General features: G+C 37.5%; 1 protein-coding gene across 1 annotated transcript; it reads right to left on the bottom strand.

Moving 5' to 3' along the window:
* Nucleotides 1–16935: 16935 nt before the first annotated feature.
* cxcl18b (chemokine (C-X-C motif) ligand 18b) lies at nt 16936–18549 on the bottom strand. Its single transcript, NM_001200202.1, has 4 exons — nt 18419–18549; nt 18038–18158; nt 17707–17808; nt 16936–17373 (listed from the first exon to the last, which is right to left on the bottom strand). The coding sequence occupies exons 1-4, from the start codon at nt 18483–18485 to the stop codon at nt 17268–17270; spliced, it is 396 nt and encodes a 131-aa protein (NP_001187131.1). The 5' UTR covers nt 18486–18549; the 3' UTR covers nt 16936–17267.
* Between the last annotated feature and the right edge of the window lie 242 nt (nt 18550–18791).

Below are 18791 nucleotides of genomic sequence, written 5' to 3'. Positions count from 1 at the left end.
GACAACACTGTGCTTTTAATCAAGAAGATGCTTATCATTATTGCAACTTTTCTTCTTAGCTGTCTGAAAATACTAAAATCCAAGTCTTTTCTATGTAGGACAGTTAGTAGACTTGATACACACATTGTCTGTTTAGAGTATTTATTTTCAGGTACTTTTCTCTCACTATTTACATTTATCTTCATGTTCTTCCATAATAACCGCATTGAATAATAAAGGTAACATCACAGCAGTGAGTCCATAAAAGAGATAATAAAGATAAATGTCCTTACCTGAAATTGCTGCATTGTTCTTTTAGACGTGTGCTTATTGACAGTGAATTCATTGCAAATTGATGCACCAGCTTTCTTTTCCTTCATTGCACAGTTGATATTTGCTGTTTATCTTAAGTGAAGGGCTTCCTTATAACAATTTGCTTGAATGGCATTTTCTCCTGCTCACTGCAGGCTTTGGATCGTTGTTTTGACTGAATTAGTATCTCCAGTTTCAGACACTTTCCCACTTTTCTGGATTCATGCCAGATTTTAAAAGCAACTTCCGCATGCCACTGAGTGTGCTCAAACTCATTAATCATGACAATAGTTGGCTTCAATTTAATCTTATTTAACTTAATTTAAGAGTATGTAGTCCAGAAGTAATGAATCGGAGGTTAACGTTTGTTTCAGAAAGCCGTTTTTAAGATCCTGATTAACTATTCAGGATAAATGCCTACTTCTGGATTAATTGTAGCCCTGTCTATGAGGTTTTCATTTAAATTTGATATGCTGCCTATCGGCAAAGTTGTAACTGTGCCTCTGATTTGGCAGATGGAGTGGACATGGTGTCAGGTGTATGTGTGTAAGTAAAATGAGAGGTACAAGATGTGTGTGTTTGAGTGTTTGTGTATGTGTGTGTGTGTGTTTGTGTGTTTTGTATTCCACATTTACTGTCTGCATCGATGTCAGATGCTTTACATGACTGAAATATTGAACATACTCTGTCTGACCTGGTCCTTCAGCAGATGACAGATTTTTACACCGAGTATAGACTGTTGCAATATGGCCATTCATCAGTGCCTCATTAAAAGTAGATCAGTATCGATATAATGTGTTTTTGGCACACAGTGATCAGCCCATACAACACAGCAATTAGCACAGATGTCACTGTCATGCTTACATGGCTATGAAGCACAACAAAGGAGAATTGCTTTAATCAAACTCCAAATATGCAATGGCCAGGGTAACCAAACCTGTGTCAAATTGTTTGTATATGCTAAGTTCTAGTACTTTTTACAGTTGAGGTCATAAGTTTACTTTAATTTTGTCTACTTCTTTAAATAAAATAATAACAATTTACACTGATCATCCTGTTGAAAAGTTTACACCCCCCATGGCTCTTAATGTATCGTGTTGCCTTCTTGAGCATCAGTGAATGTTTGCACCTTTTGTAATAGTTGTGTTCGAGTCCCTCAGCTGTCCTCAGTGTGAAAAGATGGATCTCAACATCATATAGCCGCTGTTGGAAAGGGGTCAAATATGCAGAAGATGCTGGAAAAGTTAAGAATGTGCCGGACCTGGAGAACCGTGTTCAGTTTAACTGCTCAGGACAAACAATGGACTCATGAATAACTATCGCAAAACATAAAAACAGTTGTTGATCATCCAGGTAACACACACAGTATTAATAATCAAGTATATGTAAATTTTTTAACTGGTTCATTTGTGTAAATTCCATTATTATGGTGTCTTGTTGACTATATGTACACATCTGTTATGTAAAATAGCATATTCAGGGCAGTATTAAATAAAAAACAAAATGCAATATTTATGATCCCTTTTTTTCTACTTCTTCTTCTTCCTCTTCTACTTCTTCTCCTTCTTATTCTTAATCTTATTATTATTATTATTATTATTATTATTATTATTATTATTTACATTTTGCAGATTCAGCAAAGCGTATGTAAACTTATGACCTCAACTGTATATTAACATCATGCATGCACAACTTGGCTACACTTTACTTGACCCCATGCATAATAATTCTAACATCATTTACATTTCATGGAAGACATTCATTATATTTGTGCCCAGGGCTATATCTGTGTCATGCAGCTATTTGGATTGTCATGTGATAGCTGCTAAAAACATGAGAGCTAATGTCATGATAGCTTATTGCAAATGTTTATTTTGGCTAAGTGGGCTAGTTAGCGTACAGTATATCTGTTGCATATAAACAGACAGTTGGGGTCCAACAACTCTGAAACCACATTGAAAACCAACTGGAACTGGACAGAAAGTTTTAAACGTTTGCCTTTTTTTTTTCTAGGTTACTATTTAATTTGAAGCCAATTTGTTAAATTGACCATGTTTCCTCCATTGTACAAAAGGTCATATTTTCCTTCAGTTCCTCATCCCTTCAATGAAAGCACATGTTCAGATAACACTGTGATGGATTTGATCTTACATGGATCATCAGGTTTGCTACAAATCTGTGAAGTCTATGCCAGCTTGAGTGCATGTTGTTAAAAAAGTAAAAAGTAAAAGCAAAAGGGAGACATATCTAGTACTAAGAAATTCATGTATATATTTCTGAGATTCTACTATTCACTCAATTTACTGTTGATAATTTAGTTTGTAATGACAAAAATTTATTAAATTAGGGGGGAAATCCAAAATATAAGCATTTTTACTGGTGGTCTTTTGCATGATATGTGATGGTAAAGAAGGAATATAAACCATTATTTATACTCATCGTCATGGTTACATTCAGAAGTATTGATTGAGAACTGGGACTAAATTTGTGACTGCATTGACAGCAGTGACATCCAATATACACCTACCATCCAATCAGAAATTAGAATTTTCTGTCTTCTGTGGTATAAAATAAAAATCTATACTTCGCATCAATGTTACAGATGCTGAATTATTGGACTATTCGACATGAAATGTTATGTTTTCATATCGTATATAACACCTGTTATCAAATCTCCATTAGAAAACATAAAAATATTGTAAAATGTCATATAATCATAACAATTACCTTTAATGGTAGTATGACATTCTTACACAGTATTACGGGAAATTAAATGCCATGGCAACTCAAAACCGCATATCTTTTTCTCCTCCATGAAACATTTAGAATATTTCTATTTTCAAACAACAAGCTTTCATTGCAAGCGTCTTCATGCGAGTTATTATGAATTTGCAATCCAAAGGCCAAACTGTAATTGATAAAGGACTGTATATAAAAGCATAAGCTCCTCAATATACACTGCCATTCTCATTGAGACTAGCACTTTGTGCAGCTGTTTTGTTTATACCTTAGTTTAGGTCCTGTCTTCACCCTCATCACATTATTTGTCTGTTCTCCCTGAATGTGTTCACCTGCTTCTTTGTTTCTCTTTAATTAGACTGCATTGGGGTATAACACAATCTCACCAGCTGTATCGGAATCTGTTCAATGCTTCCATATCTGTATCTGTACACTGGTTTAAAAACAAGATGGGCATAGCATAAAAAGAAAGGGGTTTGTTGTTGTTATTGTTATTTTAATTAAATATGAACCCTAGCTTTATGCCTCCCAAAACAGTGGAAAAATTCCTGATGTAGAAATGTGGGCAATATCAGCTTGGTCTGGCTTTGACAGTTTCTCAACCTCGGCAACATCACTCAAGTTCACAATTGGTCTCAACTAGAAATGTGCATGGAACTGTTTCACAGATATTATTTTGGTTTCTACTGTATCTGCCCATGATACTAGACACCTCATTTAAACCACAACAAACCTGACCAGGCAGTAACTAAGGATGCAGTGTACATTAAGAGCAGTGCACAGTGCCACATATTGATGTTTATGAATGTGGTCTTTCCTTGTCCAACGAGCTTCATATCTAAACTCTCACTAATGCCCAGATGAAAGTAAAAAACCTCCCACTTTTTTGTTATGCTCCATGAGATCCCAGGCCTGATGCCCACCTTAGTCTCAACCAGATGCCCTGAGAACCTTTCTGGGAAGCTGTATAAATGTCAAGGATTTCCCCTTGCGCTGAGTGCCAGAGCATTCAGCAAGCGTGAACTGCCCGATGTGTGACAGCTCATGATTCTGGGTTGACATTACTGTTTTTACTTTTGACACTTGTGGGGTTTTTTGTTTTCTGTCCTGTCTCCGCCCCTGTTTTGTTACTGGTTGTTCTTAATGTCTCAGCTGTTCTGTGATATCCCCTTAGATTACGTGTATATTTAAACCCCTTGTGTTTCATTGTCAGGTTGCAAAGTATTGTTTCTGTGTGTTTATTGCCAGACACGTACCAAGCCTTTTGATCCTTGTTTTACGTTTCATGGTTTTGATCCTGTTTTGTCCTCATGTTTCTTGATTCTGGTCTAAGCCTAGTTTCTGTTGTTTGCCGATTACCTGACCCCTCGTCTGTTTCATGACCTTGGTTTTGCCCTACGATTTGGATTTGTCTGCCTGCCTCTCTTCATTAAAAGCTTTAACTGCACTTGCATCCATCTCCAAGCCCTGCTTACATGACAATAAAGCATAATATTAGTAATAATATTTGTGCACATCCTGTTTGTAGCTGTATTTGTATCTGTTTAGAATACATTATAAATGGTAAATGATGCACTTATATAGTGCTTTTATCCAAAGCACTTTACACTGTGTCTCATTCACACATTCACACACACTCACACACCAATGGTATGCAAGGTGCTAGCTTGCCAGCGGGAGCAACTTGGGGTTTAGTGTCTTGTCCAAGGACTCTTCAGCATGTGGAGTCATGTGGGCCAGGAATCAAACCGCCAACCCTACGATTAGTGGACAAACCGTTCTACCACCTGAACCACAGCTGCCCCACATTATGTGTTCATGCTAAATAATGTATTTGTATTCAGTACATACAGTATATCCCCAGTATGTATATACCCTTTTGTTTTCTTTGTTCATAACAAAGTCTTGGGGGAAACTGCATTCAATTCTTAGCCTTGGTTCCCTGTGTTTTCCCAGGATCTTGTTTTTGTTCACATTTCTGCTGCTTTAGCGCCACTCTAATCCCATTGGTATTCTGGGATTTATGATCATGCCTTGTATTTTGTATTTTTGTCTTGTCTTGTTTTATCTTTTCTGCCTGTGTTTTGTCTGATATGATTTGTCACAATAATTTCAAGATTCATCTTGAATAAAATTATAATATAAACACCAGACCTTCACTTACCACTCACTTCTTTCTAACTTAGTCTTTTTTTCTCCAAGATACCATAGGTTTGCAAGTCATATGAGCATGGGAGCTGTCAGTTTTTCTCCACATGCACCATTGCATCACTTAGTTGACTCGAATCCAGCTCTCATAGACATGAAAGCAATCCAAAGGAAGTGGCCAACTAAGTGCTGACCCGTTTTTGGCTTTGTTGAGGGTCATCGAGTGGTCAAACCATGCGCTTCACACTGAGCCTAACCTGTTTTTGACCTCATCCCTTTCTTTGCAAATACTGAAAGCTAAAATCCTTTCATATAGCTCTTATAGTCTGTGTCCATGGGATGATTTCGAATAGATCTAAGGTTTTGGTCCGGATGTCTGTTTTCGAAAGCTCATTTAGCTTAAAATGTGGTTTGAAGTGCTTATTGTTAGAATTCCAAAATGGATTTGTAAAGGAAAGGAGGAGTGAAATTGCTAATTCTTGAAAACATTTGACACTAATAAGGAAATAATGAAATAATGAAAAGAAAATGCCAAAAACAAACTATTTTCAAAAACAAACTATTTTCCATCTTCTTATGCATAGCACTTCCACTACACCAAGTTTTCCCACTATTTCATTGGAGTCGCTTAGAAGTAACTGTCCTCAATTTTTTTTCCATCTTTTAAGGTAATGAAATCTGATTTTGACTTCTCAGTCACCAGCCATAAATCTCTAATCTAACCCTCAGGGTCACCTAGGTGTACATCTTCATCTTCTGTCTCCTAGTCTTACCTTGATCTCCAATCTGTCACATCCTCTCTCATTAAAACTTCTCCCTTTATTTTTTGAGTTCTTAACTCTAACTACCTAGCATAGGTCAAGCTTTCTTATCATCTCGCTTTGGCAATTCCCAGTCGTAAAAGTACTTTGGTGCTTTCATGGAAATCCTTCTCGGTTTTCACTTTTAATTCCTTTTGATCTTCATTCCCACAGATTGCGATTACTCTTGCCGTGGAAAAAAAACCTCAAGGCCAATCTGTACAATTTTTCAGCTTCCTCATGAGAATGTGTGACGGCTTGGTATTCCTCCCTTGTCATCTCATTCTTTTGTCATTTCTGTGTTTTCTATTCATAGACCAAAGTTTCTGGATTACTTATTGGCTGACTGTTTTAAGGTTTCAGGGTACAACTCCAAAAACATATGTGTTTTGTTTTTTTTGTTTTTTTTTTTGTTCTTACAAGACTGGGATGTACTCTCTGAAGGTTAAAAAAAAAATACCAGTAATAATGTTCTCTGCCTGTTTTGAGCATGTATTCAGCTGACAAAAGGTTCCAGGCATGAATTTCCTATTCAGGAAGCTCCTTGTGAGCTGAAGAAATGTCAGCTTGCATAGGAGGACGTTTGTATAATCCTGAACAGATGCATGTGATAGTTTTCATATGATAAAAGTTTAGGGTTTTAGTATTTGCAGTACATATGTGGTTACTAGTTCTGGGAATTGATGTGGAACATACTCCAACAATAATTAGTTGATTTATGTTAGTTGAATTATTTAATTAACTTGATGGACCTAATGTCCCAATCGTTACAATCATTCATTAATGCCCAATCAGCAATGAAGCTCATACAGTAGCATTTGAGCTTTACTATAAGTATTTGTATGGCTCCACACAACCTCCAACACACAATATTAATGTAACATGACTGTTAATAAGTTTCAAAGCTTGGCAAGCTTCAAAGTTTAGAACAGCCCATTGTTTCTTTTCCTAAAGTCATTCCTTATGACAACACATCACATTACCCGCCTTGACACAAACCGCCTCTGAAGTCTCACTTCCAAGTGACAGAAACCCATCAGAGGCTCTGACTTCACATAATAATCACAAACAAGTTAGATTTCTTGCAATTTGTCGCCTGTCGGGCAGAGGCACATCAAGGGCGAAGTTGCATTTCGGCGAAGCGCTATGACCGTGAGCGATGAGTGCGCTTGTGAATAACTAAGCCACTGATTTGGGGCGACACCTCCTTGATTGGTACAAATAGGGGTGGGCGGCCCCTTCCTACCATGTCTCCTGACCTCCCTTTTACAAAGGGGCTCATGGGGCTGTGGTTCTTGCCCACTAGCTTCTTCGCCTGTGTTCTTCCATGGGAGTCAGGTGAAAAGGTTAATGGATTCAGTGCTGTAGAGCAGTGTAGCAGATCCCTTATGGTGGTCGCACCAGGGCTCAGAGGACATGTGGAGGGGGAGTTAGGCAGCATGTTGATGCAAGAACGGAGAAGGAGATATGCTTCAGGGTGGCTTTGCTGCCCTCGTCAGATCAACTGTGTTTATTACAATGATGTCTTTTGGGTGGCAAGACAACACACAACTATGATGCTATGTACTTGAGGATCCCTGTGGTAGCTTTTTGTAGTTAGATCAAATGCAGTGGTCAGATCTTACACCCAAAATTCTTCAAAGTTTTAGTGTCTGAGTGACAGCTGAGGAGTTGCTGTAAATTATGCTGCTCCAGTAGGTCAGCTTTGCATAATCCTCCTAAAGAGAATCTCAGTGTGTGTGTGTGTGTGTGTGTGTGTGTGTGTGTGTGTGTGTGTGTGTGTGTGTGTGCAGAACAGCCTCCAGACGCTCCATCTGAACACCCCAAGAGACATGCTGGAAGCCAAATTCAGTGACTAGAAGCACCAGCCAAATCCCAAGTTTGTCTCTTACATGTTCACACAAGCTGTTCTTGCTGGAGTGGCCCTGCATTACCCATCCAACCTGCTCTGGCGAGGAAATCCCATTTAGCGTCTGCATAATGATGCAATGAACAAGCAACATACTGTAGCCATCAATCGACTAAGGAAGAGAAATATCATGAGGATGTGTTACACAGCTGAGCATCAGTGAGGAGGCTTGTTAGAAGCAAGCTTTATACACATATCCACTAGAAATACAGCAGCTCATACTCTTTTTTTGGTAACTTTTACTTCATTCCTTTTTCTACTTTTTCCCCTTAGCTTGGGAAATGACAAGTGCTCTGTTCCCATCATGCTCTCTGAGGGCCTGCGGAACAGATGCAGTGCAGTTGGACAGCTTTGTTATCCTTTATTTGTCGTGCCAAGACAGGTTGATTGACAAGATGGGACATCAGAAGTTCCACTTAGAGCCAAATGGATTAGAGGAAAGCCTTCGTGAAAGATAAAACAGAGTGAGACAACATAACAAGCTGTTTACTGAGCCACAATAAAAGGTGTCTCTTACTGTGTTGTAAATGGGTTCATTGTCAGAACATTCCGACATTTTTTTTTTCATTTGCTCTGATATCATTTGCTTTATTTGAAGCGAATGATATATATGCTTGTATATATACAAGCAGACATATCGGTGGGCGTTATGATTCCTCAAGGTTACACACATGTACAGTTGGCCCTTTCCAGCTGTATAAATAAATGATTGTTTTTTGAAGAAAACACAAAAAGTTTTTATAATTTGTTATTTTGTTTATAGTACCGCCCTTCCGAAGATACATAAGTTATTTACATGTTTCCCAGGAGACAAAAGAACAATTTACACCAATCATCCTGTTCATAACTTTACAACCCCCTGGCTCTTAATGTATTGTGTCACATTCTTGAGCATCAGTGAATGTTTGCACCTTTTGTAATAGTAGTGTACGAGTCCCTCAGTTGTCCTCAGTGTGAAAAGATGGATCTCAACACCATATAGCCACTGCTGGAAAAAGGTCAAATATGCAGAAGATGCTGGAAAAGTAAAGAATGTGCAGGACCTGGAGGATTTTTCTGAAGAAATAACTGTCAGTTTAACTGCTCAGGACAAACAAGGGACCCATGAACAACTATCACAAAACATAAAAACAGTCGCTGATCATCCAGGTAATGACACACAGTATTAATAATCAAGCTTATGTAAACTTTTGAACTGGTTCATTTGTGTAAATTCGGTTATTATTGTGTCTTGTGAACTATATGTAAACATATGTTATGTGAAATAGCATTTTCATGGCAGTATTAAAGCAAAATGCAATTTTAATGATCCCTGTTTTTTCTTTTTTTTTTAATTATTATCATTTTGCAGATTCTGCAAGGGGTATATGAATATATGAGCACTACTTTTCCATAACAGCAGAAATGATAGTAATATTGTAATATTGATATATAGTATATAGTAATATTGTATAGTAATACTGGCTGTAATTCAAATCATAGCTTTATATTAATGTGCTTGTTCTAATATCTTATCATTTCTATGGTAACAGGTCATACATTGGCACTTGTATGGTGGACGGTCCACATAAAATAAGTTATAATGAAAAAAACTCAATAAATCATTGTTGACATTGTGAAATGTTCTGTAAGGAGATATTTATTTAACATTTATGGAAGGAGTCTCCAGTGTCAGCGCTTTGTAACAGTCCGTAAGTTTTCCACCATGGGAAAGTCTTCAGGACAAATGAGTTTGCGCTTTCTGGTTTCTTGGTAACCTGACAACCTTTGGGGGTTTTTTTGTTTGCTTGTTTGTTTGTCTTATTAACTCAGGAGAGAGGAAAAAAGTGGATTTTGAGGGAAAAATTGTTTATAGCTGCTATAACAGAAGTGATAACAGAACTAACTTGTCTTGTGGACATTCCACCACATTAAACGAAACTATAAACAGTTAAAAAGCATGACTCTTTGTCCTTCAGTAATAAAATTCTGTCATTCAAAAATAACAAAAAAATGTAAGAGTTGGCAAAATACTGTGGTTTATATGAGGAACAAAAAAAAATGGGACATGCTGTTATTGGTAAATAATCAACTTTGGACTGCTAACATTAACTCTGCTTCACTTCAGGCCACATCATTCCACCATGCTGTTGGTAGTTGTCCTATAATAGTAGGCCCCATCATTTTTTATTCCTTATATAGCAGATTTTCTATTCCACTCCAGTGAAATAACTTTATTAGTGCTTATTAGAGGGTCTTAATGAAACCACTGACATTGTGGATGGTGATTGGTGGTATGACTAATAATAATAATAATAATAATATGTATACTAGAGCCTTTCTCACACTCAAAGCTGCAATCTCAACAAGCACAAAAAAGGTCAGTTTAGTGTTACAGTCAGCATGGTTTTACCAGCCAGAGTCCATTTCATGGCTGATACAACCATGCCTCCCATATACCACACCAGCCTCAAATGGCATGCTGCAGAGCAACAGAGCCATATAAAGCAATCAGGCAGCAAATGCCCAGGTACACTATAATGCCAGGGTGGCTATGAGTTGGCTCATACCACAGAAAAAAGAGACCAATCAAATTGAAGAGAGAGAGGAAGCTCCGCAGATCCTCCAGACAGACACAGAGAGAACCTTCTTGCCAATGTGAACAGCAGCTGAGACTGCAGAACGGATACCAGACTGCAGAACAACCTGGCTTTGTGTTCAACGTCTTCCTGATACCTGGTAGATATGGTTTTATTTCAGAAGACCAACACCAAGAAAATGCTCCGCTTTGGCCTTTCAGAGCTGAAGAAACAGACTCAATCAGAGATCAAACCAACATTCAGCTTTCTTGTACACTCAAGCTCACTTCGCATTCAAAAACATCCATACTAGTAGATATAGTACATATAGTCAACTGCAGTACTATTGGCCATTTATGAAATTTTCAGTATAAATTATCTGTGAATACTACATTTATTTACAGTATATGGGCAGTGGTGGCTTGACGGTTACTGATTGGAAGGTCGGGGGTTCAAGCCCCAGCATTGCCAAGCTGCCACTGTTGGGCCCTTGAGCAAGGCCCTTAACCCTCTCTGCTCCAGGGGCGCCGTATCATGGCTGACCCTGTGCTCTGACCCCAGCTTCCTGACATGCTGGGGTATGCAAAGAAAAGAATTTGATTGTGAATATGTATATGTTATCAATAAAGACTCATTATATGAACAGTCTGCTTCAAAAGTGTTGGCAACTTTCAAGAAAAGGTGTATTAAGAATGCGTTAAGAATGTGCATTCTTTCATGCGGTTTCACACAGTTAATGACGTGTGATTACGTGGCACCCTACAGACACGAATTTAAATAAATTTGTTGTGCTTCACACAATAACCCCCAGGTGGCATATGAAACAACATACTGTAGCTGAAGACATGGTACAACAAAAAAAAAGGAATTTGTGGTTGGTTAAATTTTTTTTTTTTAATATTGCATATGGTTCACATAAAAATATTACATTTCTCATCAAAACTTATGCCAAACCTAATTTAAACAAGTTTCTAATTACAAGATTAAATTTTACAAAGCAAGCATAATCGAGTCAGGTAATACAGGTACAAAAACTATAGTATTTAAATTAACGTGACAACAATGTGTGTGCTAGAATAGTGAAGTGGTAACGTCCTTCGCAGAATCCTTTTTCCTTTGGCGCGCATTTTTCAATGGCCACATCTGTATGTGCCCCTTGGCTGTTATAATAACCTCCCCTGTTCTGGGAAGGCTAATGTGGGGTTAGGAGGCCTGGAGTGCAGTCAGTGTTCTACTTCATACAACACAATGGATGTTCAGTGGGGTTGATGACAGGGTTTTGTGTAGGCCACTCAAGTTCTTCTACACCAAGTTTGGCAAACCATAGGCCTTGCTTTGTGTACAGGGGCGCTGTCATGCTAGAACAGGTTTGGACCCCTTCATTACAAATGTCAGCAAAGAAAAATATTAAAGCTACAGCATGCAAAGACATCTTATACAATTGTGTGCTTCAATTTTGTGGCAGCAGTTTAGGGAAGGGAAGAGAAACAAACCTTTGGCCATCCCTGGCCAGATCCATATTTTGTTGACTTTTGAAGCAAAAAGAATTTAAAAGCACACTGGGTAGAAAAGCAAAGCAAAATCCCCAAATTACATCAAAGACCTGCAGGAAGTTTTACCTGACACAGAAGCAGTGGTGTGCCATTCAACTGTGCAGTGTTGCCTGCACAAACATGATCTGCATGGAAGAGTCATCAGAAGGAAACCTTACCTGTGACCTTATCACAAAGTCCACATCTGAATTATACAAAACAACATCGAGATATGTCAGAGGCATTTTGGAAATGTGAGCTGTGGACTGGTGAAGTAAAAATTAACTCTTTGGTAACAATCAACAAATGTATGTTTGGAGAAAGCAGCGTTTGATGAAAGAAAAAAACCTTGCCATCTGTTAAGCATAGAGATGGATCTGTTATGCTCTAGGGTTGTATGGGAACTCATCTGTTGTTATTGTCTAATTGTCCACCCGACTCAATCCCATCTATCAAGTACCTTATCCAGCAGTCCTGTGATCATAACCTGACACTGATAAGTGTTAAAGAACTATAAGCACACATTATGTATGGAAAAAAAGAGTGGAACACCTGTTCAGGATGTTACCCCTCCTTGCCAGCAGAGGTTGCACTCTCCTGAAGTATTGCACCATCTGAGTCCAATTTCCTGTTCACATTCCCCTTTCATGTACTGTATATAAGCTCATACTTTTCAGTATCACCTTGCAAAGACTCACCAGGTCACTAGTTGTGTATGTTCTGAGACTTAAAGTGTCTAGACATTTTGCTTGTTCGTCTGATTCCTCTACGGATTATCCTCAGGTTTTGTCATTTTGACCCCTGTTTGCTCTATCATTTGGGGATTTGGACAGTGTTTCGCTTCTGTCAATAAAGCCTTCCTGCATAAGGATCCAAAACATTCTCCTGAGTCTCCTAACACCATTGTTATGACTGTAATTTGTATACACCATATCACTCTCATTGCTGTGCTGAGAATAGTCCACTATCCAAATAACATCTGGTCAATGCTTACAAATTATGCAATTGGGCTACGTTAATTAACTTAGGTTTTTTTGTTTGTTTGTTTGTTTGGGTTGTTTTTTTTTTTTTATAAAGGAAGAAGGACTTTAGTTCTAAATGTACTTTTTAATTGTTATTTACACTGTAACTTTGTGTATTGTGATGTAATATTCTCTACCTCCATGTTTTTTTTCTCATTTTTATAATTAAAAACTACAAATGTCTAAAATTATCATGTATACATATACAAAAATACGTATTTTGTCATATTGTCCTAGTATCGCATTATCATATGTTCTAGCCACAGTGCATTTCGCGACTTCCTGGACTCACACGATAATACTCTTAGTGTTGGGAGGTATGATGATTCAGAAAGACAGCATCTGTGATAATAATAAAATAACTTTATTTATGGATAACATTTCATGTATACTGTTTATGCACTCCTAAGTGCTTTAGAATATGTTTAAAATTTTTAAAAAATAATAATTTTAAATAAATAAAAAAAAAACAGGAATCACGATTAAAATAGACTACATTATAAAAGTGATGTAAATAAGAAACAATACAATATCAGCATGCTAAAATAACCCGAAGTGTTGAAAAAAGAACATGTTAAATATACTTTCTTTCATGAGTTTAAGCTCTGAGCTAAATTTAAATTCCCAGCTGCATTTTAAATGCATTTGTTCAGCTACAGTAATTGGCTCTAAATATCGATTGGACTGCACTGCAAAAGAAGGATTACAGTAAAGTATCTGTGAATATACAACAGTTTATTGGCTGTTTTTTCAACCAGTATTTATTTGCTGTACTAATTGAACAAGATGGTTTTCTTTCACAGTGCCAGACTGAAGTCTTTATACTGACAGACAATACAGAGAGGAGGGAGGAAAGGATAGCAATGGAGAAAATTGAGTAATTTAACTCCGATTTGTTTTTAGTTTTGTTTTTGTTTTTGTTTTTTGTAATCGAAACAACACACTGTGTTCTTCTTGTGTGGTACAGTATATATACAGTTTCTCCTCCTGAGGACCGCAGCTGAACACAAGCAATTATTATTTCAAGTCTGTGGCAGTATTCGCTTGATATTCCAGTGTGTTTGAAGGCATGAGATTAATCAGAGGAGAGAGAGAGAGAGAGAGAGAGAAAGAGAGAGAGAGAGAGAGAGAGAGAGAGAGAGAGAGAGAGAGAGCATAAAAAGCGCCAGCTGGCCCTCCAGACTGACAAAGTGTTCAAATTTATGGAGGATCTATTCTCCCCACACACTCTGTTAGTTAAACCAGGAGAAAGGTCTTGATTTCCCTGGAGAACACAGGGACGAACACACACACACTCAGACACAGAGAGAGAGATAGAGAGAGAGAGTCAGAGCAGTCCATTTCATCTCTGCATACAAGACATGGTCTACATTGAGGATGAATCCTTTCATGACTGTAAAGTGAATTGAATTTGATCAACTGGTTAAACTTTATGAATTTTACAAATCTGTGGACACCTGTGCTAAACAATTACTTTACATAGACATTGTCAGGGACTGATTTGGAATTTCTGAGGCCCCAAGCATAGTTATGTCTAGGGTTGCCAATGAAAGACGTTTGAGTTCATTGTAATTCCGGACTAGTTCCTGTTTTTAACCTTGTGCCAATTCGCACCAGGTCTACATATTTGCACAGTGTGCCCTGCCATTTTTTTCACGCTCTCTTAAATGGATGTGACCATGTGCGGACTAGCCATTGGGAAGTTTGGGAATTTTCCCGGTGGGACGGTCTTTTTTTCCCAACCCTGGCATTACATAGCCTATATACAGATATTCAATAGGTCATATTGAATAGTGTGCTTTGTGTGATACAGTGTGAATATAATGTTCTTTATGTGAATTTTGCTGTAAATTTAGTGTGCTTTGTGTGAATATGTAGTGTGAATATGGGGAGGCTGTGGCTCAGGTGGTAGAGCGGGTTGTCCACAAATCATAGGGGTGTCGGATCGATTCCCAGCCCACGTGACTCCACATACCGAAGTGTCCTTGGGCAAGACACTGAATCCAAAGTTGCTCCCGGTGGCAAGCTAGCACCTTGCATGCCATTGGTGTGTGTGTGAATGGGTGAATGAGATACAGTGAACCGCTAGGGTTAAAAAAGCGCTATATAAGTGCAGACCACTTACCATGAGTATAATGTGCTCCTGTGGATAGAGTCTGCTGGTTCTAATTTAGTTCTGTTGAGTGTTTTGCAATATTTTAAATAATTCTGATTTTTAAAAAATCAGTCTATTAAGTCAAGTTAGGTGTCAGGTGATCATTACATTAATTCTACTTTGAATTTTTGCTTTGTGAACACACAAAGTTTTACATATTAGATTAACACAAACAATACAAATGAACAGATTGTGTGTGTGTGTGTGTGTGTGTGTGTGTGTGTGTGTGTGTGTGTGTGTGTGTGTGTGTGTGTTTTGTTTTGTTTTTATTAATGAATCGTTGATCGAGAAACATGTTGTGTCAGTTCGAATTTAGTGTATCGAATTGGGGTCGCTTGACAGCAAATTCCCAGTCTACTTTTTTTTGCCAAGTTGCTTTTTGTTACTGATTCAAGAGTAAAATCTACTGCAGCTATGAGCAAATGAGTAACTGAATAAACTACCCAATTTCTGGGTATTTTCTCTATGTTTTTAATTTTCATGTGCTATATGTAAACTGAGGGATTTATATGAACTGTCACACAATTTCACATTGATGTTGTAAGTCAACATTTCTGGTCAAAGTGCAGAGTCATCAGAAAGACCACCTCAGCTTAGAATTAATTGCTGTGACCTTAAAAGCTTCGGGAGAATAACAGTAAGACTAACGACTTCTTCATCTGTCAACCTAGTAGTAATGTCCAGCACCTCCTCCTCAACAGACGTTTCCATGAGAGCAGAGTATTTTTGTGAATTTTTTCTTAACAAAAGATCGAAAGGATTAAACAATAAAGATCATTTTTCACAGCCTTCCTTGCTCATATTTACCAAGGGTGCCAATATTAGTGGAGGGCTCTGTATATAGATAGATAGTTTTGTTTTGTTTTTTAATTTACATTTTGAAAAACTTATCTCTACACATACTGTTAGTATAGTTTTCAGTTTGTGCATGCTTCTTCTGTTTGCAAGCATTTGATTAAGCATGGGTTATGTTATAGCATTACCTTATTACTTGTTATAATTATATACAATATTGCTTCAGACCTTTTAAGAGCCCACAGACAGAAAATACAGAAAAGACACACACACTGCTATTCACCCATGTAATGATGAATTGTAAGCAATGCAATGTGCATACAGATGTCATCCTTTCTTTTTTTTTTTTTTTTAAATAAAAATATTTATGGTTAAACCATTGAAACTATAGACCATACCATTATTGCAATGAAAATAAACAAAAATAAAACGTATTTATGAGCTCTAAACCATCAATCATTTACAATGCATGTTTAAATAGATGATTGTTCTGTGCTTGCTTCTCCACATGTGTGTAATGGACATCCAGTGAGTTTTTGTGATTAGTTAATATTTTCCAAGCCACCCACAAAGGCAAATCACACAAAGTAATCAATGGTTGAACCGTGATGTTTAACAATGAATCAATTTTCCTTATTTGTCGCCCTGTGACTATTATAATATGCGTTGCTTGCAATTGAAAAAATAAGCAAATGTGCATGTGGAAATTATGAAGTCTGTCATTTTAGTGATCTCATCATTGAGTAATTTAATAATTAAAAAAAAAAACTGTTATCAAATATTCAGGTCAAATATTGCAGAGCGATCAGCAGGTGGGGCTCAATCCCTCTGTATGAACATGGATCACATGACCAGCAAACTAGGACCTCTGATCATGTTTGGCTTGAGTTTGTTTACTTTCTGTTTGAAACCATGCAAAGTTTTGAATCATTTTTTACCATTTTGTGCTGATTTTCGAAAGAGAAACACACACATGAGACTTAAGATACAAAATGCACACATTTATTTAAAATACTTAATAATAACAACAAATAAATATAATATATAACGATTTAAATACTGGCTCTAAGTAAATAAAATGATGGCCTAAAGTGATGGCCTACTTCAGGCCTGTAAAACATTCAGTGCTCATTGTAATCCTGCAACAGCCTTTTCTGTGAAACATCTGTGTTTGACAGTTCATGGAAGCATTATCGTCCTCGGGTCATCCAGCTGGAGTTTACAGACACTGGAAGGAGGCTGGATGTCAGCATTCCCACTGGATTGTGTTGGTCACATGACCACAAAGATTCCTGGAGTTTCACCAATCTTCAGTAACTCACTGCTGACTTACTGTGGTTGTGTTTTCAATTTTTACTGCAGTGTTTCTGGAAATTCCACATTCAGACATCTTGATAGTGGCTCTCCTGCCATCTTTGTTTATCCTGTTCAAACAACAGATGTTATTTAACATTTTGTAAATGCATGAACATTAGCTAAGTTATTATAACAACACAAAAAGGTACATCACTAACAGGTGTTTCTACTAAAATCATGCATGTTAATTATGACCTTGCTCTTTTTGGCATTCTGTTGAATCTATTTCCAACATGCACTACTTATTGTTATTCCCTCTTGAATCAGGAGTGTTAAATTTAAGAAGGCACAAAGATCCCAAAATGTACAAATGACATAAAGGCTCTCTCATGAAGTCAATTTTACACAAAATCCAGAATGAGAAACTGAAACTAGGATGTCCTGTATAACTATGTCCTTACCTGTTCCAGCATTGCTGAAGGTGTTCGCCCTGATATATATTTGGGCTAATACAGCGTCGTTCTTTCTCATTTGTCTTTGTATTTACAGTCTTCAGTGTCAGTCTAAAAACAAGCAAAAACAAATCATACTGTATTAGCAATGTGGCCACAATTCTGCCCAAATAGTTAAAATCAGTCAAATATGAAAACCACTATAAATTAGCCAGTAACAATAGTTACAAGAGTTATAAACAGTACACACAAGAGGAATATAAGCTGATATGATGCCTGATACAGTACAATTCCAACTATCAGTATTTTAGCAAAAAGAAGAACGTGTGAGGACGCTCACATGATCTCGGTGGCTTTGCAGCGGGATCTTGGTGCAGTGATGGAGAACTCGTCGATATTTTTCCATCTAGAGGGCTTAGAGGACGTGATCTGACATCTGCATCTGTCCGGTACTGACTGAGCTGTGAGGCAGAGATACAGATTAATGCACACAAGAAGCAAGGCTATAACTAAATAGCATGTTATAAGGCAAAATTTGTTTTATATTGATGCTCTTTACTTGCCTTCTTTAAATGCATAATCATTTCAACATAATAAGATTACCATTATTTTCACATCTACAGCTACATTTTTCTAGTTATATGTGGTAATTTGCCAACAAATCCAAATCATTCCAAATATTAAATTCAGCACAAAATGAGTCAAATCATTGCAGACTTACCATCGCTATGTTGGAGACAAAGGACCACAACCAGCAAAAAGCTGACAGCGTGAGTTAGACAAGTCATGTTAATGCAGGATTAAAAAGAAAGAAATGGAAATCCAGCTGTCTAGTGCTCTAGTTGAAGAGTGAGTAACAGTAATGTGAGTAGAAGAGGACAACTTTCGCTCTTATATATCCCAGTGGTGGGATTTCCACAAGAGGCACGCCCCTTATTGGAAAGCAAGTGGTACTTTTAGACTGGAATTTCCAGGCATGCTCAGTAGGATTGGAATGCATTAAGGGAGAGTAATAGGAAGGGAAATGGGGACGTCAAGGGGGCTTAGGGGCTGATTATGTGTTTTTCACAAGAAATTACTGTGTTCATGACTGT

The sequence above is a fragment of the Ictalurus punctatus genome, chromosome 26 (genome assembly GCF_001660625.3).
Source record: "Ictalurus punctatus breed USDA103 chromosome 26, Coco_2.0, whole genome shotgun sequence".
NCBI lineage: Eukaryota > Metazoa > Chordata > Actinopteri > Siluriformes > Ictaluridae > Ictalurus > Ictalurus punctatus.
Note: the sequence above shows the minus strand (reverse complement) of the source record. Positions and strands in the feature narration are given on the sequence as shown.